Genomic DNA, 24,037 nt, shown 5'->3' on the forward strand with positions numbered 1-24,037 from the left:
TTATTTCCATTCCCAGAATTTTGTATTACTTCCCTTACCTCCAACTTGATAAATTATTATTTCTATTAACCTCCCCTAATGTTCATATGGCTGCTTCTCCAGAAGTTCGTTTTATCGACGTTTTCCCCCCAAAATAAAAAAAAAATGTTCCCATTCTCCTTACTTTCTTAAGATACAATCCTGCAGTAAAGTAATGAGACAATCTAGCAGTTAATGGTAAGTAGCATGCTTGAATGGCCCATTCTTCAGTTTTCTCCGTCAAAGTTCTCGGCATGAGACTTAGATCGCCTCTTTCACATTTTTATGTTTTTTGTACATATTAATTTGTTACCTACTCATTTGGTTAGCATTTCTGTACAGGAAAAGCAATGTTTTTAAATAACCATTTTGAGGAGTACAATATCTTATGGTTCCTCAGGAATAATGTTCAGAGTTAGTGTATATGGAACCAGAGAGTATACACTGCGCAGCCGTAAAGATTCCATGTTGTAAACAAACACCCGCTGTTCGTTACTCGTAATGGCAGAGGAAAGTCATTTTTAGTTCAAGGCAAATTATGGAGAGAGAATACAGGTAGTCGCAAGCGTACGACGGAGATAGGGACCAAAAGACGTGTCGTTAGTTGATTTCGACGTATGTCGAACTAAAAAAATTATGTTTCCGTAGATTTATTAAGCTGCGTTATGGTTCGGCAATCATCCAAGTCATATTTTATCAATAATTTCTTACTGCCTATCATTATTTCATTTTCTTATTCCATAGTATATCTTATGGTCTAATAAATTCTCCTTGCATTCTAGTTTTGAATTTCGGAAACATTTTTGCAGTCAATAATTACCAACTGTTTTGTTTACCTTTGGTTGGGATCAGCTGTGCTGTTGATCTGAAGGTCCCGCTACCGTACCGAGATAATACGTACATACAATGGACGTATTGTTTATATAATTTCTTAATTCATTTGAAATATATTGCTGATGAATATTATATCAGCACCATTATGTTACACATCATAGTTTTCATATACTTCGTTTATAGCCATTATTAACCATACAAATATGTTCTCTCTCTCATTTTATGTGTGTACGCACGTCCGTTCGTAGGCCTAGTTCATTTTTAAAGCTTCATACAGTACAGTATTTAAATTTTAGTTTATTATTAAGCTTTCATATTTCACTAGAAATTGTGTTTAATTGTGGTTTATCAAAGCATGTTTATATGCTATTTTTTAGTCTCCGGAGCATTTCAATATTCAACAATTACTTTGGTTATACTTTCAATAGGCATCAGCTGATCTCAAGGTCACACATACTGTACTGTGATTATGAGTCCATAGCATTGTTTATGTAATTTTCTTATTCAAAATATCATCATAACGGATATTACATAAGCATTAGTTATCATATGAATATGCTCTCTCTCTCTCTCTCTCTCTCTCTCTCTCTCTCTCTCTCTCTCTCTTTTAGTTCTGATGCTGTTATTATAATTGATACAATAATTTGAATATAATACTAAAAATTGTGTTCCATTCTATTTTTCTGTTGAATGGAGATAGAAAGTGTTTGGGTGTTACCATTTTGATATGAGAGTTTGGAACACTGATTTGGTGGGACAAAGAGAAACTCCGCATCACTAGCCAATAAGGGCTAAATATCTTATATTCCTGTCGTGGATTCCATATCGCTTTCTCACTAACATATCCTTTATCCCTACCTAATGCCAGAGTAAGTATTCTTTGATGTGAACTGAAGTATATTAACTAAGTACAGTAGGGTCCCGAATTATGCGAGAATTTGGTCGATTAATGACCTCGTGTAAATGGAAAATCGCGAATTTCGAAACACACAACTAACAGAAATAATTCCATTGCGGCCATGGCAACCAGCAATTTGCCTATTCAAATGTGTTTACTACCCATTTCCAATACTTTCTTTGTACTATACTGTATTTCTTTATAATATCAAATTGTTTTTGTAAATAAATAAAACATTTAATATACTTTAAAGTTCTAATAACTTGAAAAATGGTTAAAATTACAACCAGGATAGGTGTACACACCATATATTTCCCGTTATAACACAACCCAAAATACAGACAAATTTTAATGTTTGTCATATCTATTGTATAATACAACTGGTGAATAGCAAAACCATCACTCTATAGACTAGCTTGTTGTATGATTGAAAATCCAGAATTATCAAAATAAAGGCGATTTTATATCATGCATTTCCTAAACACGCTAAAACGCACAATAGAAAACGACAACCAATGTTTTTTTTACGTTTATCTCTGATCACAACGAAGAAACAGACGCATTTATACATCTGTGTTTTTGAATTGACAGCAATTTTACCAAGTATAGATTATATGTTGAATTTGTTATTACCAATGTTCTAATTATTTTTTATTAGAACTTTCAAATAAATGAAATGAATGCCATTTATGAAATGTTTTTCTTTATGATGCCGCCTGAAACGGAAACCTTCCATTTGTTTACGCTCCATCTTCGATCATAATAAACAAACGAATGCATTAAACACACATGATCTAAGTCATAACTAATGATATTACAAACATTTAGTAAACATTATGTTATTACAAATATTTTACTTACCGTATCCATATAAATTCCTAAATTCGTAGCAAAGCTGGAAATTTTTTTTTCCTTATGCGTTTAATCCACAATAGCAAACTGCCGCTAATGACAGAGTGATAACTTACGATAATTCTAAACTGTTACGAAAGATAATTGTCCTTTCCATATCCAAAATACTTTTCCTAACTTCAGTTATAAGTCAACTTGTACCCACCTCAATTATGGATCCATATGCAAAAAAGGTAAAAGAAGAAAGTACTAGGCCTATTTTTAAAGTCACCGAACAATTAGGTTACCGCTATAACGTTCGATGTGAGAGAGAGAGAGAGAGAGAGAGTGAGAGAGAGAGAGAGAGAGAGAGAGAGAGAGAGAGAGAGAGGGGGGGGATGGTTTTAAAGTACTAAACAATAAATATGATAGGTTATAACACATTGGTGTTTATGTAATATTAACTGTATAGATGGTTTGAATAAGTTAAGAAATGGTGTAAACAATTCTTTGTTATTGTATTCGCGCGGAAGCTAGACATCAGCTGATGTGATCACAGCCAAAAGTAAAACAAAAATAAGTTAGCAATACTCGATTTTTAAAACACACCCGAAATTTAACAACATAAGTACATGTTTTATTATAGCGCAATTGACATTCAAGGAGTAAAAATTTTTGGAATAGAATGGTGTTTCCTAAAAAATAGTGGTTTGCGGACGAAATCGGTTACCGTATTTTAAGCTATGATTGAAATGGATGTATACACGGTATAATTTTTTCGTTTTGTATTTAATTGACACTTCAAGAAAACCGATTTTGGTTTCTTCATCTATTTGTAAGTATTGTATAACGAGAGAGAGAGAGAGAGAGAGAGAGAGAGAGAGAGAGAGAGATATTATGACGCAGAAGGTTACAGACCTAGAACAGGGGAGGATGAAGGTGGGGGGAGTGATGAGATAGGCTGGGTGGACTCGAAGGGGAGACGGTAGGAGATGGGGGAAGGGGGGATTTGGTTGCCAGTGGCTAAAAATAGATTCTGAAAGACGGTAAAGGGAAAAACGAATCCCATCGAATAAACAGAATAAGGAAAGGGAATAAGATCCAGAGGAATAATAGATATAATGGAATGAAAATGACTAGATGGTGTTAGTTGTGATAAGAATAATTTAGATATTTGAAATAAGAGTGTCTGAGGAGGTATAGAAGGAATTCGTGATAAATATAGAGGAATATCAAAGGATACAGTTAGTTTGCATTAAAGGGTTTGTTATCGTTTATCGGCAGTGAATAGCCTAAACTTCGGTAACGAGTCGTCAATATTTTGTCATATTTTAAACAGTATACATTTGATTTGCAAACATTGGTTTTGTAGAGTAGACGGTAAAATAAAATCTAGAGAGAGAGAGAGAGAGAGAGAGAGAGAGAGAGAGAGAGAGTGGCAGAAATCCCCCCCCTCTCTCTCTCTCTCTCTCTCTCTCTAGATTTTATTTTACCGTCTACTCTACAAAACCAATGTTTGCAAATCAAATGTATACTGTTTAAAATATGACAAAATATTGACGACTCGTTACCGAAGTTTAGGCTATTCACTGCCGATAAACGAACCCAGTCTACTCGTGAAAACCTTGAACGCCCAGAGGGAAAAATAAGGCTTTTAAATATACTGTACTAAACAAAAATAATGCTTAAATATACCATCATTAACACTACCATTACAATTATCGTAAGGATGGAGAAAGGTAAAGATTGCCGAGAACGTAACCACATTTCTGTTTACATTTTGTCAGCTGGACTCGCACAGTTAACAGTTGATTTCATTGTTGATGTGGAATTTTATCCTTAAATAGGCTATTCATTATGAAATTATGTTAATGAAATGTAATGTTGATATTGTTTTGTAACATTTATTATAAATCACCGTATTTAGGGCTACCAATATACTTAAAAAGACAATAGATTTGATACATTTTGTAGTGCTTGACTCGCGAACTTTGAACAGCCTCGTAGATACAGAAAATTTATTTTTGAAAAATAGCGATCGCGGAAAAGGGGAATCGTGTAATTCGAACACGCTTAATTCGGGACCCTACTGTACCCTAATTATATAATATTATTATTATTATTATTATTGTTATTATTATTATTATTATTATTATTATTATTATTACTTGCTAAGCAACAACCCTAGTTGGAAAAGCAGGATGCTATAAGCCCAGGGTCACCAACAGGTAAAATAGCCCAGTGAGGAAAGGAAAAAAGGAAAGTAAAATATTCTAAGAAAACTAACATCATCAAGATAAATATCTCCTCTATAAACTATAAAAACTTTAACAAAACAAGAGGAAGAGAAATATGATAGAATAGTGTGTTCGAGTGTACCCTCAGGCAAGTGAACTCTATAGTCGGCCCTCTTTGTTTCCTGGAATTAGGTAACAGAGACAGGCATGAAAAGTTAGAATTTGCTAATACTTGCTGCTCTAGGTTGGATTAACTCCTAACCTACCATGGCACATTGTCTTTTTGGATTGACTAACACACTAAGTAACCTATTATGCTGTCTAATGTTGTTTTTACTTGATGTCTATCACAGTATAAATAATGAATGAACAAATTTCATGAAGTGTACATTACATGTATACATGAGTACAACGTATACGGTAAGACTACAATACACATAACATGAGTTATTGCCACATTTATAGATACAGTGGAACCTCTACATACGATTGCCTTTACATACCATTGTTCCAACATCCGAAGTAAAATTCGATCAAATTTTTGTCTTGACACCCAAAGTCATGCTCCAACATCCGACGTAGATCTTGTTTACGCCGGTATGGCAGCATGTCGGAATGACGCCATTGAGCGTCGAGACGGTCAGTTCTCTGTTCTTGTGCGCATCGTGTGGTTGTCTTCTGTTCTGTCTGTTATTAACAGTGCTTATTATCTTCCTTTTCTCACGTTTCATTTTTTATTTTACGTATAATAATGGGTCCTAACAAGCTTAGTTTCTGTACAGGTATTATTAGTGGTGAGAAGAGGAAGAAGGCAATGCTTTCATTAGAATTGAAGCAAGAAATTATAGAAAAACATGAGGGCAGTGTGCGTGTGAGTGATCTGGCTAAACAATATGGCCGGAATAGGTCTACGATCTCGACGATCGTCAAGCAGAAGGAAGCCATTAAAGCAGTCAAACCGTCGAAGGGGATCAAAGTGAAGCAAAGAAAACTTACGTAGAGAGAGAGAGAGAGAGGGAGAGAGAGAGAGAGAGAGAAAGAGAGATATGATATTTAATGTCGACCTTACAATAAAACAAGCTGAATAAGTGAATCCTTAAAATAAGTTTTAAAAAGTTTCTCTCTCTCTCTCTCTCTCTCTCTCTCTCTCTCTGTCTCTTTTTAATGTTGAGCTTGCAATAAAACAGCTGAATAAGTGAATCCTTAAAATAAGTTTTAAAAAGTCTCTCTCTCTCTCTCTCTCTCTCTCTCTCTCTCTCTCTCTGTGTTCTTTTAGTACAAAGAAGTGTCATATGTAAGTGATGAAAATTAAAAATCATAAAGAAAAAAAAATGTAAAAAAATATGAAATATAAAAATTGAAAAAAAAATTATAAAATCTAAGTTAGGTTAAAGTTCACGTAATTTAAGTTAGAGTAAGTTACAGTATGTTATGGCAGTCACCATCTCTACCGCCTTGCCGACCGTCCGTCTCTTCCTGCGTAGCAAATCCCACACGTGCGTTGGCCTGTCTCTAAGGTAAAGTAACAATAAAAACCCCTTTTTTATTTATTATTTCTTTATAATTATTCTTTTTTACATCTCTCCTATATAATGCAATTGTATTATTGTTATGTATAATTATATGTAGTAATTTAAGGAGTTATTATAGGTTTTTGGGCTGTAGAACGAATTATACAAATTACAGTGTATTCTTATGGGAATATATGCTCCAACGTACGATTGTTTTAACATACGAAGCAGGTCCTGGAACGAATTAAGCTCTTATGTAGAGGTTCCAATGTACATGTAATATGTACAGTAACAACAAAAATCCATTTGTCCTATCTAACAATACTCGCTGATACTGTAGTATATATTACTGTAATATATGTACAGTACTATCACTACAGTACAGCTTGATTAGCTAAGGTAACATTCGTAAGTGATCGCTGTTTTTGGTAGGTTAAATTGCCCCATTCATACTCCCCCTATACATAGCTTATATCTACATTACTACTGTAAAGTATGGTATTTCATATCCAGTACTGTACAGTAGTTAATATAACAATAACACTAATACACAATTAAGGGATTTTGACCAAGGAAAAAACTATTTCTGGGCGAGGGACTTGTGTCGCCCGGTGAAATGCTCCTTATAGCACCATTTCTAAGGTATAAATACTGCTAAATATACCAGAGAAAAATGTTGCATGGAATGCCAGGAATATACCCAGCTCGCTCACCCTTATACGGTGTCGGTATAGTAACTGGGGCGTCTTAAACCTCTATCAGAGGTCCCTTACCAATTAGTCTTCTCCTTCCTCAACATCCCCCATTACTACGAGGTGCCGTTCTACATCCGACCACTGCCCACTACTACCCCTACCACCCACTCTCCTCCCATCATTCCTTCCTTAGCACCTTGATATCCACACACGTTCTGTGTTCGTTAGCCTTTTAGCCTTTTTTGACTGTATTGTGAAGATGTCTGTCCTTTTGGAGAATCCTACTCCCAAGTTAAGTATTGCAATTATCTGTTTTGATAATTTGAGGTAGCGACACGTAACGTTGAAAATATTGCGGTAGCCATTTTGGTGTCGCTGCCTCCGAGAGCTTCATGCTTATTTACGACTTTCAATTAGTTCCTCATACTAATTGTAGTCTTGTTTATTTAACTCTAGACATCGTAGACTGTGATCAATTATGCTTATTCAAGTTTATTATTGTCTGAGTATTAGTTAGGCTATTTTAGCGTTCATGTGGTTAGCCTACTCGACCGGGCCGTATGCAGCTTCGGAAGGTAGCCTACGCCAGTGAGTTTCCCCTTCGATATACACATATTATATCTAGATTAAGATGTTCTTATTGAATATTATGCGGGGAGTTGGGACACATTTTAACCTTATAGGATGATATCCTTAAGTCATTGTACTACCTGTCCAAGTCGGCATTATACCCGATTTTGGAGGGCTAGTTATTGTTTACAGTAGAGCAGTTTAGCCTTCCTGATCAGGTCGGCATTATACCCGATTTTGGAGGGTTAGGCTATACGCTCGCATCACACCATGTTCCTCTCCCTATCTCCTTTTCCCCATCCCCTTTTTACTCACATTATGTCGTTATAGCCTACTTTACTTTAGAACGCATATTTTAAGTAATTATTATTTTATTTAATCTGCATGCTCTGGACAGAAGGCCATAGTCCTATTGCCTCAATCAGGGGGTCAAAATTATAACTAAAAGAAAAAGTATCAGTACAACACCACTAACTATATACCTACAAAGTTCTATGCAGCAAGTCTGAAGCATGATGAAACTCTTGAGCCATCGACAGTTTGACGTGTAGGGTAGCCTAACTTACGTACAGTATCACATTTTTACTGAAATCTCTATAAACACTGGATATGTACAGTTTTTTTGTACATTACAACATGATTCTTCACAAAAAGGTTGTACTTAAATAACCATCCAAACTATTTTAATTTACTGTATAGAGTGGATTCATGAGAAGTTAACATAGAAAAAAATTTTCTTAGTTCAATACTATTGATTTACTGGAAGCCCTCACGTTCCAATCCCTTCTTACATGCAAAAAGTCCTAACAAAACATGTGATGAATTTTTTGGAAATGTTCTTGGTCTTAGATAAGTTAATGAAGGTTATTGGTTTGTATTTATTATAATATTTTTGTCTAATTTTTCCTATTGTTAATATGAAGGGCATATTTGAATGTGTCCAAGTGAGAATGGAGAAAAATTCTCAAGCATACAAAGAATGAAAAGGGAATTCAAAATAGTTGGACTTGAAGGAAAAGTGAAAATATTTATCTTTAACTATTCAGTGTGTCATGAAGAGAACTTATCATAAAGTATAGTTTTTTTTTTTTTTTAGAGTTGATACCACACGTGTGAACTACACCATTCCTTTGAGGGAGAGTTTTGCTGTTCCACTTCTTTTTATTCAGATGTTACTATTCTGCACCTTGTTGAAGTCACACAAATGGCAGGTATGTGATTTTGTTAATTCTAAATTGGTTATTTTTGTTAACAAAAGCAGTGTTCATGATTTGTAGTTGCTGTAAGTCTTTAGTTTTCTTTTCTGGTGTATACCCATAGGCCACAAATATCTGTCAGTTTTTCAGCATATTTTATCATCCATAAGGGAATTTGTGCAAACCCAAACCGTAGTTATACATATCATCAAAGTTTTTAATATTAAGACCGTGTAATTTGAGTGTACCTGTTATTGCATAATAACCCTATAAGAATTGAGGATGATATGTAATAGTTATTAAGGTTTAGCTTCCTTTTGAATATTTTAATTATCTGATAGTCCCTCTATATAAGTAAGATTCACAGTTTCATCTGAATTATTGTAAATTTTTTCTTGAAATAAAAGAATTTTGCTTTGTTGAGTTTATCATCACAACTTCATTAATCATATACTGTATATGCCTATAGTTGTTTGTTTCCACCCTAATGTTTTTAGGTTAAAATTTTTTTGTCTTTCAGACAGAATAAGAAAATTTTCTTAACACTACACTTTATCCTGTAGCATTCCCTAACCAATTACCTCTCTCAATCTCCAATGCTATTAACAACAGCTGTATCCCATATGCTCTGTGCTTTTTTAAGAATGGTTGATATTCAAGTGCTTTTTGTTCCAACACTAAATACAAACCCTTTTGCCATTTATAAGGATTATACTTTTGGCAAAGAAGGAAGACTAGCCTCAAGACTTTTTAGTAAGATGTAACTATCCTACTGCTAGTTAGGGGGGGAGGGTAGCCAGCTATCCCACTCACAAACACACCTGTGTTGTCTCGCCAGTTTTGCTTTTGGCTCGACCGAGAACGAATGTTGTCGCTCTCCGCCTTCCAACCTATTTGATTTGCCATTTGACTAATTCTTTATTTTTGCTTCATCTTTTTACAGGTAGCTTGTTTTCTTCTTGTATGAAATATCACATGAGGTTGGGCTCTAGATAAATAGAAGAAAGACAGAGATGATGAGAATGGAGTATGCAATGGAAGATGAAATATCATTGGAAGGAGAAAGGATGAAGGAGGTAGAATCATTTAAGTATTTAGGAATTATAATCTCCAGTACAGGGTCTCTGGAATTAGAGTTTAGTGAAAGATTGAAAAAAGCAATTCAGACAAGGGCTAGGTTAAGTAAAATTTGGAAATCAAATAGCCTGAAGGTACATATAAAATTCAGACGATTCATCAGTTTTATAAGATTGGTGTTTCTACAGTTTATGGACAGGAGTCAGTATGACAATGAAATAATCTCCGATAGATTTAGTAGATTTAAGAATAAAGCCCTCAAAAGGGTATTGGGAGTTAAATGGCTGGACAGGATTAGAAATTAAAGTATAAGAGAGATTACTTGAGTGCTATAGGGGATGAGATCATGATGAGAGGTAGATGTAGATGGTTTGGGCATGCTCTTTGTACTCCCCAAGTGGTATTAGTTCATCAGACTTTTAGCTGGGCTCCACAAGGCACTAGAAGAGTTTGAAGACCCAGGCCTTCGTGGCTGAGGACTGAAGCATGAAGTAGTAGATGATGATGATGATTATATTTTCGTCTTGCCGTCCATCATGCGGACCTCTCCGGGACCTGAAGGATGCTCCTGCAGGACCTTGATGTCCTCCGCCGAGACCGACCCCCATTCGTTGTGTCCGGCCTGTTGAGGATGGCATTGTTTGCAGGATGACTAATGTGAGGAATGCTGGGAGTGGTATTCCTTCAAGTGGGAGAGATTTGGGCGGCTGCACAAGAAGTCTGAAAGAGATTATTAGCCTTCCCGAAGTTGAAAAAACATAGGACTTCTTCCTTGACTCTACGATCTCTTCCTGGAGCTCCAGCTTGATAGATATCTTCTGAGGATCAGTTGATCAGGACTGTAGACCAGTTAACACCAGGGGTTCAAGGGACAGTTCTGCTTCCCCTAGAAAAGCAGTGCTGTTTACCCTAGAAAAGCAGTGCTGCCCCTTCCCTCGGGGGTAGCCTTCGATTATTCTGATTTTTCGCAGATTTGGTCTTCCCTGGGTGTGGCTGGTCCCCCTTCAAAGGAGGTTCTGATGGAGCTTCTGCAACTGGGTGCCGAGAGAAAACGGACTCCGGCCTCTTCAGTGGTATAAGTTCCTTTACCGAGGAGTGCTGTGGTTCACGCCCCTGGAAAGACTTCTGACCCTGCCATCGGTAATGTTCACCTTTCGCCGCCGCTGGGAATGTTCATCTTTCACCGCCACCGAAGACCACACTCTTTCCCCTTCTGAAATTCCCCTCGTCCTGCTTCTGTGGGTGGTCACCTCTCTTGCTCATGAGTGAGGATCTCTCCTGATGCTTCTCCACTGCAGAGACCTTCCAGACTTTGCCCCGCCTCTCCTCAGTCGTTCAGCAATTCTTCAAAGCATGACTCCCCTGCTGAGGTCTTTCTCGGTCGACAAGTCCAGCACGTCATCTCACCACCCCATCACCAGCTTGCAGCTGACGACAGGAGCCCTTGCCGCCCCAGGGAACACAGTCCACGCCGCCCTTCCAGACGTTCTCCTTCACCCTTCATCAGGAGGCGCCACTACAACGATCCCAGAGACCAACGATAATCTCGTTCACCTCACACTCGCTTCAAACGCTTCTCAGCACGGGATCGCAACTCGCGAGCACATGATTGGCACGCGCCAACATATAATCACCACTCTCTAGCTCATGATCGCTGCACCTCTTAACAGAGTCTACTCGCTGGTTCTCCATCAACCAGCTCGCGATCGCCACAAGGGCAAGGACCTTCTTTATTCACGCTAGAGCTCGTCAGCACGTAATCGTCACTTGCCTGCTCGTCTTGAGAGACTGCATTCTTCTTCTCACGACTACCAGTCTGCACGTCACCCATAGCCTGCGCATCATCTTTAGTCCAAGCATGATCATCTGCCTATGCGTGATCACTCCTCCGTCAAGTCGACAAGCCTTCCAGACCTTTGACGAGCAGTCCAGCTGCTGCCCGTGCGTGTGAAGCACGCTCTCCCAGATCCAGACCAGAGCAACCATCTCTCTCATGTCATTATGACTCGCCAACTCCAAGTCCAGTGCGCCCCAGACATGCTTTTTCCTCACCACCTGCACATGACCTTCCTCCTGCTTGCAGAGATTTTCACCTTCCTTTCTTGTGTTGAAGCCCCAATCTCGTAGGAGGTAATCTCCATCTCACATTCTTCCCAGCATGATTCCTGGCCTTCCTGCATTCGGGAAGGAACAGTGGTTCGACACCTTGGTAAAGGTGGTGAGTCAGGCTGCCTCGGGTATGCCCCCTCCATCTAGATAGGCTGTTGTAAGTAAACCTAGGATCCCATTGGAGAAGCCAATCTCCTCCAGTTCTGCCTCTCCTCCGTCTGACCCCTGGCAGAGAGTCCCCGTTCCAGCCCCTTCCAAGGCTCCTACTCTGCATATGTTCTCACAAGTCCAGATGACACCTCTGCTCACCACCAAGAAGAAGAGGAGACTGAGGAACCCCACTCCTCCTCCAGGAGTCATTCTCCACCCCCGTACAAGCTGGGGCTCACAATCTCTTCTTTAATTGAAGTAGTCCCTCCTGAGTTATGTCGCGTCTCCAAGAAGAGGGAACAACCCACGGTAGCTCCTTCGTCAAGAGAAGGACAATCCTCTGCTAAATGGATGGAGCCCTCCAGACCATTGCTTTCGGAGGAATTCCTTTCAACTCGGAGGGAAAGTAAAGAATCCAAGACGTTGTCAAAAACACGGTGGCCAGAGCGGCATGACAGTTACGAGAGGTCACGTGGGACCTCCGCGGCAGCAGCAGGAACATCAGCAAGCGACGTTCCTTTGGCTTCAACTGTTGACGACCTCAACCCACCCTTGGCTTCTATGGGTGGGAACTCATGGGTGGATGATGACAAGGAATACGATGAGGACTATTTCTCTGGGGCCGCCAGTCCTATATACATGGAAGCAAAGCAGAAGTCAGAGTATGCTTCTGGCATGTCCTGGGCTGCATGAGGGCCATCAACAGGTTGGGTGACTCTACATCGGCCCATCAAGAGGGCAAGGATACCATCCTTGACCACTTCTATGGTACCCATTGACCTCCCAAGGCCAGTGCAGCTTGGCTCTGGTCAAAGGGCCTGAGGGGTGCCAGGAAGAGGACATTATCTCAGATCGCAGGCTTTTCTATCTCTCTCCGTGCAGGTTCGTCCTTGGAAAACCTTCCACCAATGTTTATTCAGTAGAGAAGATGATACCAGGTCTCGGAAGAGCCCCTTTCGGCCTTGCCTCTAGATCCATCCATAGAGACACTTTCAAGAGTGGTCTCTTTTGAGACTTGATGGGCTTTCAGTCACTTTCTCCGCATCTGAAATCCTAAACATGGAAAAGGTTGTGAAATACACCATGCAGGCTACTTCGTGGCTGGACCTGTGTTTAGGATCCGTGGGACACCTGGTCAGAACCGAAGAGTGGTTTAAGGATTCTACGAGGAAATCAATGGAACCTTTCTTTTGTTGGGTACCCATCGAGTTTCTCATCCACCATGTGGTCAATTTGTCGGCGAATGCCATACTCAAGCGAAGGGACTCGGTAATCGAAAGGTTTCATCGGTAAGTTCCCCAGGCAGAAGTGACTAAACTCTGGAACTCTACACTAGATAGCTTCTCCCCTTTTAGGTCGGAATAAGTCGAGCAGGGGGCTTAGCACTAGAGGAAGTTCAATCCTTCTCCTTAGGGCCTTGACATCTCAGTCCTATGGTACAGCTGCTCTTCAGAAGAAGCAGCCGCAGACCACTAAACTGCAGATGAGTAGGACAACGGGATCCTGGGAAAGGTGTCAAAAAAGCTCTTTCCTGCCCAAGATAAGAAGGGCTCCAAGTCCACCTGTGGAGGAAGAGGGGCCAGCCGAGTTCGCTCTCGCTAGGACAGGCAAACATCCCCCTTACCCACCTGTGATGGGATGCCTGCAACGCTGCAGGCAGAGGTGGCTGCAGTACGGGGCTGAACCCTAGACAGTCTCTGTGATTTGTTCAGGGTATCGCATCCTGTTCATTTAATCTCTCCCTTCAATGACTCGGAATCCATTTTCATCGAGCTCCTATGGGAAGGGATCCACAAAGGACCAGACCCTTCGTGCCAACGGCCTACTCAGAATTCGATCTCTTCAGTGGCGGCTGAAATCCAGGTGGAATCAACACAGCGATTCCTGGGATACGTTGGTCCCCATGGGACTCGAGCAGCAGACGGACCTTTTGTGGTTGGTGGCAAACGAGAAAGCTCCACAGATGGGTCAACCTTCTTGTACCTCCCCTGGAATTGATGCTCTACTCAGATGCATCAAAAGAAGAATGGGGCCCCCCACATACTGCACCACACGGCTTCGGGCTCTGGTCCGAGTCCGAAAGGTACCAGCACATACTGTAAATCTAGAGATGAGGGCAGCCTACCTAGCCCTCCAACAGTTCCAGCAGTTCTTGACGGTGCACTCAGTGGTGTTGATGAGCGACAACATCATGGTAGTGGCTTGCGTAAACAAGCAAGGCAGTACCTTTTCACACCCCTATGCTATTTAGTAGTGGAGAACCTAAGATGGACAGAAGACAACTCACTGTCCCTATCAGCCCGCTTCATTCCAGGTAAATGGAATGTGTTAGTGGACAATCTGAGCGGAGCGACTCTGATAGTAGGCTCCGAGTGGTCTTTGAATCATCTAGTAACCAACAAAGTCTTAACTTTGTGGGGTTCCGCGACTGTGAATCTGTTTGCGACATCACTGAACTTCAGGCTCCAGCTTTATTCTGCCTCATTGGTATGGTAGTTACACCTTGCTAAAAAAGTCTTATGGCTAGTCTTCCAGGTTCTCCGAAAGTATAATCCCTATGAATAGCTTTACTCTTGTATCATTAGGAAAAATACAAATTACTTCCAAATTTGTCATTCTACTTTGAAAAGCCATTTTTTGCCTACAAACTTGTACCTTAGTTTATGACTAATAAGAATACCAGCGAATCATATTTGACATTAAAAATTCAAATCAGTTTACAAGCATTCTATCCATGATAAAGATTTTCCCTCCGTATGTGCATGTTTTGTGGACGTACTTACGGGACTAGCAAGAAATCAGTCACGCAGTCCCCATCCGCCACACACAGCGTTCAGGACGTGTTCATATGATTTTTAACCCTTTTTCAGGATATTTTAAGGAAAAGACATTAGTAGTCATCTCTGGATAACCATGGTATCAAAATTGAATTCAAGATTGTAAAAGAAAGACAATCATGTGTCCCAGGGTATCAAAATTAAGTTTAAGGTTGTAAAAGAAAGACAATCAAGTGTCCATAAAGCGTAAATTATTATTATCATTACTACTACTTGATAAGCTACAACCCTAGTCGGAAGAGCAAAATGCTATAAACCCAGGGGCTCCAACAGGGAAAATAGCCCAGTGAGGAAAGGAAACAAGGAAATATGAAATATCTTAGGAAGAGTAACAACATTAAAATTAATATTTAATCTATAAACTATTAAAACTTCAACAAAACAAGAGAAAGAGAAATAGGATAGAATAGTGTGCCCAAGTGTACCCTCAAGCAAGAGAACTCTAACCCAAGACAGTGGAAGACCATGGAACAGAGGCTATGGCACTACCCAAGACTAGAGAACAATGGTTTGATTTTGGAGTGTCCTTCTCCTAGAAGAGCTGCTAACCATAGCTAAAGAGTCTCTTGTACCCTTACCAAGAGGAAAGTGGCCACTAAACAATTACAGTGCAGTAGTTAACCCATTGAAAGAAGGAGTGATTCAGTTAGTTATGACTTGCAATGTTCATGTGCTGATATGCAGTATTTTACTAGAAATGCTCTGGGAAGGAGATTCTCCTTCCAAGCAGTAAACCCCCCCCTCCTCCTCTTCCTCCCTCACGCCAGCCACAACTCTCCTCTAAGGTAAACTGTGAGTTAATTGGGCTATATTTCTTTTTCTTTTGAATTATTGTATTGCTTTCTAATGTTAGTGGCTTTAATGTGTTGTCTAAATTCCATTACAAACCTTTAAAAATTATTGTACAGTGGAACCTCTACATACGAATTTAATCCGTTCCAGAACCAACTTCGGATGTAGAAATTGTTCGGATGTAGAAACGAATTTTCCCATAAGAATACATTGAAATAGGATTAATCCGTGGTTGAGCCCAAAAACCTATGATAACTTCTTAATAAACTACTACACATAACTTTCCCATGAGAATAATGAACACTAAATTAGATAATAGACATGTAAATAAGAAGAATAGACATGTAAATAAGAAGAATTAGCAAAAAATGATATATAAGAAACGGGTTTTTAGCGTCACTTTACCTTAGAAACTCCAGCGTAGGTGTTGTTCGTCTTCGCTACGCAGAGAGGAGAGAGGAGACGGACGGACGGCGAGGAGGTAGAGAGGTTAACTACGATAAACGTAATACTACCGTAACTTATTCTAATTTACACTAAGTGAACTTTAACATAACTTAGCTTATTTTTTTTTTTATTTTTATATTTTATATTTTTTTTTACATTTTCTTTTTTTCTTTTTGATGATTACGTAATTTTAATCACTATCACTTACATTTAAAATTGACTGAATTTCTTTTGCTTCACTCTTTTCCGTTTTCTGTGTTTCACTTTCTTCCTCTTCACTCTTTGCCGTTTTCTTCGGTTCACTTACATCCTCTTCATCGCGAGTTCGCTTCGCAGTTTTTTTAAAGAAAGCATCGATAGATAATTGCTTCGTACGGCTTTTCAGAATGTTTCGAAAGTGCGTTAGGCAAACATCATCGAATTGAGAAACTACACGACAAACCTGCAATTTCTTTGGATGGTATTTGTCGATGAAGTCGACCACGTCTTGATATTTTCCTAACACATCTTTTATTTGCGCTGAACCTAACACATGTTCTACCTCCTCGCTCTCTTCCTCGTCATCACTCATGTGCTCCGACATAGCATAGAGTTCCTTGAGCTCATCCGTCGTCAGTTCGTCGTGATGTTCGGCGACGAGTTCCGTAACGTCATCTGCGTTGACCTCCAGACCCATGGACTTGCCAAGGGAGACTATTTCCTCTACGGCTTCCGCTGCACTGACCACGGGATCAGGTTCGGGGTCAAAACCCTCGAAATCTCGGGGAGAAACTGCATCAGGCCACAGCTTCTTCCATGCAGAATTGAGGGTCCGTCGAGTTAATCCCACCCAAGCCTGATCAATGATCTTTAAGCAGTGCACGATATTGAAGTGGCCCCTCCAAAATTCACGCAAAGTTAAGTTGGTGCTTTGCGTGACATTAAAGCACTGCTTGAATAAGTGCTTGGTGTATAGCTTCTTAAAATTAGAGATGACTTGCTGGTCCATGGGCTGGAGGATAGAGGTGGTATTTGGTGGAAGATACAGCACCTTTATGAACTTGAATTCATCGAAGATATCATCTTCAAGTCCGGGGGGGGTGAGCGGGTGCATTGTCAAGGCATAGCAGGCACTTTAAAGGCAATTTCTGCTCATGAAGATACTTCTTCACAGAAGGACCGAAAACTTGGTTTACCCATTGCACAAAGAATTGCCTAGTGACCCAGGCCTTCGAGTTGGATCGCCAGAAAACATGAAGCTGATCCTTATCGACGTTGCGTGCTTTAAAGGCCCTAGGGTTCTCCGAATGGTAAACAAGCAAGGGCTTGACTTTAAAGTCCCCGCTAGCGTTGGCACATAGAGCAAGAGTCAACCGATCCTTCATTGGCTTATGCCCAGGCAATTTCTTCTCTTCAGCAGTGATGTAGGTTCGACTCGGCATCTTCTTCCAAAACAGCCCGGTTTCATCACAATTGAACACCTGCTGCTCTACGTAGCCTTCTTCCTTTACGATATTTTCGAATTTCTTAACAAAGTCAGTTGCAGCCTTTGTGTCCGCACTAGCAGCCTCTCCGTGGCGAACAACTGAATGAATCCCGGACCGTTTCTTAAATTTCTCGAACCAGCCACGAGATGCCTTGAAATCATCTGAGGAAGGCTCGGTTGAACTCTCCCCAGCATCACCCCCAGAGCTCTCCTCCTTCAAGTCCGTAAAGATGGCGTGCGCCTTCTCGCAGATAACGGTTTCGGTGATGGTGTCGCCAACGATCTCTCTATCCTTAATCCACACTAGTAGAAGTCGTTCCATCTCTTCTATGATAGGGGTACGGCGTTTGGAAATTATAGTGATCCCCTTAGAAGGTTTCACTGCTTTAATAGCTTCCTTCTGTTTAAGGATTGTCGAGATCGTCGACATATTACGGCCATACTGTTTAGCAAGTTCACTCACGCGGATGCCACGCTCATGTTTTTCAATAATTTCCTGCTTAATTTCTATAGAAAGCATTTTCTTCTCCCTTTTCTCACCACTACCACTGCCAAAACTAAGCCTTTTTGGACCCATGATTTACGTAAATTATCGTTAATGGATGCACGTAAAAAATCACGATTAATTCACAGTTAATATCAGAACGCAAAGAGCACAACCGCAAGAAGCCGACGAGAACAGAGGACTGACCCAAGCCGCGCTAATTGAGCGTCCCTCCGAGGTCGATGTGCTGCCTTCTATCGGCGGAAATAAAAAACACTTCAGGCGCTATGAGCACCGACTACGCGTACGAGTATTGTTTACTTCGGGTGTCGAAAAAAACATTCGGGTGTAGAGTCGGAACGTGTTCGAATTGTACTTCGCGTGTCGAAAAATTCGGATACAACCGGTACGACGAAAATTGCTACTTCGTGTGTCAGGTGTAGAGTCAAAAATTTGCTCAAATTTTACTTCGGATGTTGGAAAATTCGGATGTAGATACGTTCGTGTGTAGAGGTTCCACTGTATATGTACTACTGAGTATTTATGAATATTTGGAATGGATCAAGTGAATTTCCTGTATTGCTTATAGGAAAATTATTTAAGAATACAAGCATTGTAAGTTATGAACTCTCTCCTAGAACAAATTGAACTTTTAAACCAAGGTACAACTAAAGGCATGTATTTACCCATGTCTTCAGTGTCTTGGTTTGTTTGTTTGTTAGCAACTTTACATAAAAACTCCCTTACTGATTTTGACCAAACTTGGTAGTCATGTTGAGTATGACCCGAGGGTGAAACTGTAACATTTTGGATAAAGTACACTCATCAAAGTACAAATATGCAGTAGGACTTTGAAAATAATCACATTGTTAAGTAAACGGCAAATATTTTTAGTTTTTTTTGTTTTTTGTAAGCAACTTATGCAAAAACTACTGAACCAATTTCAATGAAACTTGGTAGACATAACCCAAGGACAAATCCATTAGGTTTTGAAAGAAATACATCAAAGTACAAGTTTGCAGTGGAATTAAGATTAAAATAAGACTGCTTGGTGTGGCAAAGGCATACTCTCTACTGAGTGCCCCTCTACTTTAGCTCCCTCTTAATGAGAGAAAGCCATGAATTAGTAAATCGACTTCAACTTGGAATCTCATTTCCTTGTTGAAGCCTTGTGATTGGCAAGAGGTCTCTCAAACTTGGGAATAATCTGTCCTCAGTTTGACACTAAATTTCTCTCTCTACTGTATTCTACTTTTACTTCTTAACATTACTCCTACCTCCTCTTAATTGAAACAACTTTCTTTCAGCTTGGTGTCCAAACTCTTTGTAACATTTCCTTTATTTATATTTTGTTTTTGTTTATTTCTCTATTTGCTTATGTGTGTGTATATACAGTATGTATGTATAAATATGTATTTTTTTTTAATTTCTTAAATTGCGTGGCTATTTCCACATTCGTTACTACTGTCTGCTTAGATGAATGGGAGAAGGGAACACGGTTGGGAGGTATTTTCAGTTAAAGCTACAGTAGGGTCCCGAATTATGCGAGAATTTGGTCGATGAATGACCTCGTATAAATGGAACATCGCAGATTTCGAAACACACAACTAACAGAAATAATTACATTTGGCCATGGCAACCGGCAACTTGCTTATTCAAACGTGTTTACTACCCTTTTCCATTACTTTCTTTGTACTGTACTGTATTTCTTTATAATATCAAATTGTTCTTGTAAATAAATCAAACATTTAATATACTTTTAAGTTCTAATAACTTGAAAAATGGTTAAAATTACAACCAGGATGGGTGTAAACACTGTATATTTCCCGTTATAACACGACCCAAAATACAGACAAATTTTAATGTTTGTCTTATCTATTGTTTAAGACAACTGGTGAATAGCAAAACCATCACTCTATAGACTAGCTTTTGTTGTATGATTGAAAATCCAAAATTATCAAAATAAAGGCGATTTTATATCATGCGTTTCCTAAACACGCCAAAAAGCACAATAGAAAACGACAACTAATGTTTTGTTTACGTTTATCTCTGATCATAACGAAGAAACAGACGCATTTACACATCTGTGTATAGGTTAGTTTTTGCATCCTCAGCAATCTTACCAATATTGATTATATGTTGATTTTGTTATTACCAATGCTCTACTTAATTTTTTTTCTAAGAACTTCCAAATAAATGAAGTGAATGCCATTTATATAATGTTTTTCTTTATGACGCCACCTGAAACGGAAACCTTCCATTTGTTTACGCTCCATCTTCGATCATAACAAACAAACAGACACATTAAACACACATGATCAAAGTGATAACTAATGATATTACAAACATTTAGTAAATATTATGTTATTACAAATATTTTACTTATCGTATCCATATAAATTCCGAAATTCGTAGCAAAGCTGGAAACCTTTTTTTTCCTTATGCGTTTAATCCACAATAGCAAACTGCCGCTAATGACAGAATGATAATTTACGATAATTCTAAACTGTTACGAAAGATAATTGTCCTTTCCATATCCAAAATACTTTTCCTAACTTCAGTTAGGAAAACCATATGCAAAAATGGTAAAAGAAGAAAGTACTAGGCCTATTTTTAAAGTCATTGAAATATTAGGTTACTGCTATTATGTTCGATGTGACAGAGAGAGAGAGAGAGAGAGAGAGAGAGAGAGAGAGATGGTTTTAAATGTACTAAACAATAAATATAGTTTGTAACACATTGGTCTTTATGTAATATTAACTGTATTGATGGTTTGAATAAATTAAGAAATGGTGTAAACAATTCTTTGTTAACGTATTCGTACGCGCATATTCGTGAGAGCGGAAGCTAGACATCAGCTGATCTAATCACTTTCAAAAGTAAAACAAAAAGAAGTCAGCAATACTCGATTTTTAAAACACCCGAAATTTAAAAACCCAAGTACATGTTTTATTATAGCGCAATTGACTATTTAAAGAGTAAAAATTTTCTGGAATAGAATGGTGTTTCCTAAAAAATAGTGGTTTGCTGACGAAATCGGATACCGTATTTTAAGCTATGATTGAAATGGATGTATACACGGTATAATTTTTTTGTTTTGTATTTAATTGACACTTTAAGAAAACCGATTTTGGTTTCTTCATCTATTTGTAAGTATTGTATAACACGAGAGAGAGAGAGAGAGAGAGAGAGAGAGAGAGAGAGAGAGAGAGAGAGAGAGAGAGAGAGAGAGAGAGAGAGAGAGAGAGAGAATCAGCTGTTGTAATCGAGTGCTGTGTTTTTGTTTCGTGTACCTCCTGAAGCGAGGAATTGATCGCCACAACTAACAATTGTCATGTTAATTTCATTCTTAAAGTCAAGTTGCCATATGTTAACTGGGGTTTTATTTCTTACGGAGAGAGAGAGAGAGAGAGAGAGAGAGAGAGAGAGAGAGAGAGAGAGAGAGAGAGAGAGAGAGAGAGAGAGAGAGAGATTTGATGGCAGAAATTCGAGAGAGAGAGAGAGAGAGAGAGAGAGAGAGAGATTTGATGGCAGAAATTAGAGAGAGAGAGAGAGAGATTTGATGGCAGAAATTAGAGAGAGAGAGAGAGAGAGAGAGAGAGAGAGAGAGAGAGAGAGAGAGAGAGAGAGAGAGAGAGAGAGATTTTTATTTTACCGTCTACTCTACAAAACTAATCTTTGCAAATCAAATGTGTACTGTTTAAAATATGACAAAATATTGCTGACTCGTTACCGTAGTTTAGGCTATTCACTGCCGATAAACGAACCCAGTCTACTCGTGAAAACCTTGAATGCCCGGAGGGAAAAATAACGGATTTTGAGCGAAGCGAAAAATCTATTTTTGGGTGAGATAGCCATGGCGTCCTGATGGAAGGTTCCTGTTTGGTAGCTTCCTTGGGTATAAGACTACTAAGATATTCCCAGAGAATTTAACCACAGGTTATCACAGAATTCTAACTTCTGGAGCGAGTATCTCAAAGGTTTCCCTTTAAGACATCGTAATACAACAGGGGACACGCATGTCTGGTCGTGCCACATAGCTATCTCCACCCCGAACAGAGTTAACGCTTCGGTGTGTAAGGGCTGAGAATAGCTGGGAGCCGTTCCACAGCTAATCTCACTCGTGGCTACTACTGATACTCGAGACGTAAACAAACGGACGCCATTGCTCTAATGACGTCACGCGCGTCTTTATCCTGGCGCCAGTTGCTGCCCATCACCATGATACAATTGTGTAGGGTGGGAGCAAACTGAACGAAGTAGTAGGGAGGGTCCATCAGGACGCCATGGCTATCTCACCCAAAAATAGATTTTTCGCTTCGCTCAAAATCCGTTTTTTGGGCTCAAGCCATGGCGTCCTGATGGAAGAGTACCAGAGAATCAATGTATCGTGGTAGATTTTCCCCCAGAGTTAAGTGCCTAGGCATTGACAAAACAGCAAAGTAATCTTAGGTAAGAACCATAGGAACGAAATATCCTGCCCCCCATTGGTAGGAAGTTCCCATGGGCTATGCCGACGTCAAAGTGGTATTGAAGGGCTATTCATCTTGACAGAAGAACTTTTAAGAGCTTAGAGATGAAGCAGAATGTTTGATATTTGTATAGGAACATTCTGAAGTAGGCCAGTGGTGGTTGGGCACTGTGTGTAGAGTTCATCTCCTGATTATCAGAAGTAGGTATTCGTGTAGGAACCTTACTGAGGCAAGGTGAATATAATTTAGGAATAGACATCTTAAATTCTTCATGACCATAAGAAAGGAGGAATAAATAAAACTATGACAGTATGTATTTCATAGTAAGTAGGAGCTGAAAGAGACGCATAAGTAATAAAATAGAAATTTTATTTCACAATGCAGAAATTAAATAATTTACAGCAAAAGTAAAGTTCATTTACAGTAACAATAATGTACATAGAAATAAAGGCTTGCTCTTGAATCTGAAAGGGAATTTCAGGATTAGTAGGTACTCGTTCTCGAGGAACGCAAGTCTTTAAATAACACATCATGCTCAAGGCATGCGGCACTTGTGTAACACTATGACATTTCACCTGGGATAAGAACAGTTATAAAAGCACTAAGTGTTTTTAGACATCACTATGAATCACTCGAGGGTCAACATAGGCACCCGAAGAGTTAGAGTCCCAAGTAACTCACTGTTCTACGCAGAGTTAGGTGCAGGTTTCATAACACTACCTGCGGCTACCACAAAATGTTTGATTTCGTGCACTTGTTTCGCATAATGTTTAAAGAAAACTCGCGAGGACTTCCAGCCCGTAAAGTTTTTAAGGCTCTCAAAGTCCATGCTCTGAAAGAAGTTCAGAGAAGATGCCACTTTTCTAGGATCATGACCAGCGGGTGTACTGTTCGGATCCGCTCTGCGAATGAAGTAGGTGATTTTCGCTCTTAATTGTTTCAGTGACAGGTCGCTGCCCGATGTTTCTCCTTTGAAGAGTTGGCCTCCACCAAAGTTTGAAGTTCTGCGAAGATAGACCTTGAGGCTCTCTACTGGACATAGAGAGACATCCTCCTTCAGGGGGCATATTCTCCAAGGGCCCCATCTTTTGGTGGGTAATTCATTTTTGGCGAGAAACGTCGGATCAGGGGAGAGGGTCACTTCTCCTGAATCAGCAAACAGGATGTGTCCCTCTTCTCTTGATAATGCCACTATTTCGCTGACTCGAGCTCCCGAGGCGAGAGCAAATAAAAATATAACTTTCTGAGTCAGATCCTTGAGGGGGCATGAATCATTGTCCAAGTTGGAGGCGAAATGGAGCACCTTGTCTAGTGACCAGGAGATCGGTTTCGGAGGGGGTGCTGGGCGTAGGCGAGCACATGCTTTCGGCAGTTTGTTAAAGATGTCGCTGGACAGATCAATTTGGAAAGCATA

At 39.5% G+C, this 24,037-nt stretch overlaps 1 protein-coding gene across 1 annotated transcript in view; it reads left to right on the forward strand.

Moving 5' to 3' along the window:
* LOC137624323 (protein C-mannosyl-transferase DPY19L3-like) overlaps positions 1–24,037 on the forward strand; it is a 733,373-nt gene that overhangs the window by 634,246 nt on the left and 75,090 nt on the right. Inside the window, 1 exon segment of the mRNA XM_068354997.1 lies at positions 8,691–8,805. Within this exon segment, the coding sequence (XP_068211098.1) occupies positions 8,691–8,805 (115 nt within the window).

This window comes from Palaemon carinicauda, chromosome 31 (genome assembly GCF_036898095.1).
Source record: "Palaemon carinicauda isolate YSFRI2023 chromosome 31, ASM3689809v2, whole genome shotgun sequence".
Classification (NCBI taxonomy): domain Eukaryota; kingdom Metazoa; phylum Arthropoda; class Malacostraca; order Decapoda; family Palaemonidae; genus Palaemon; species Palaemon carinicauda.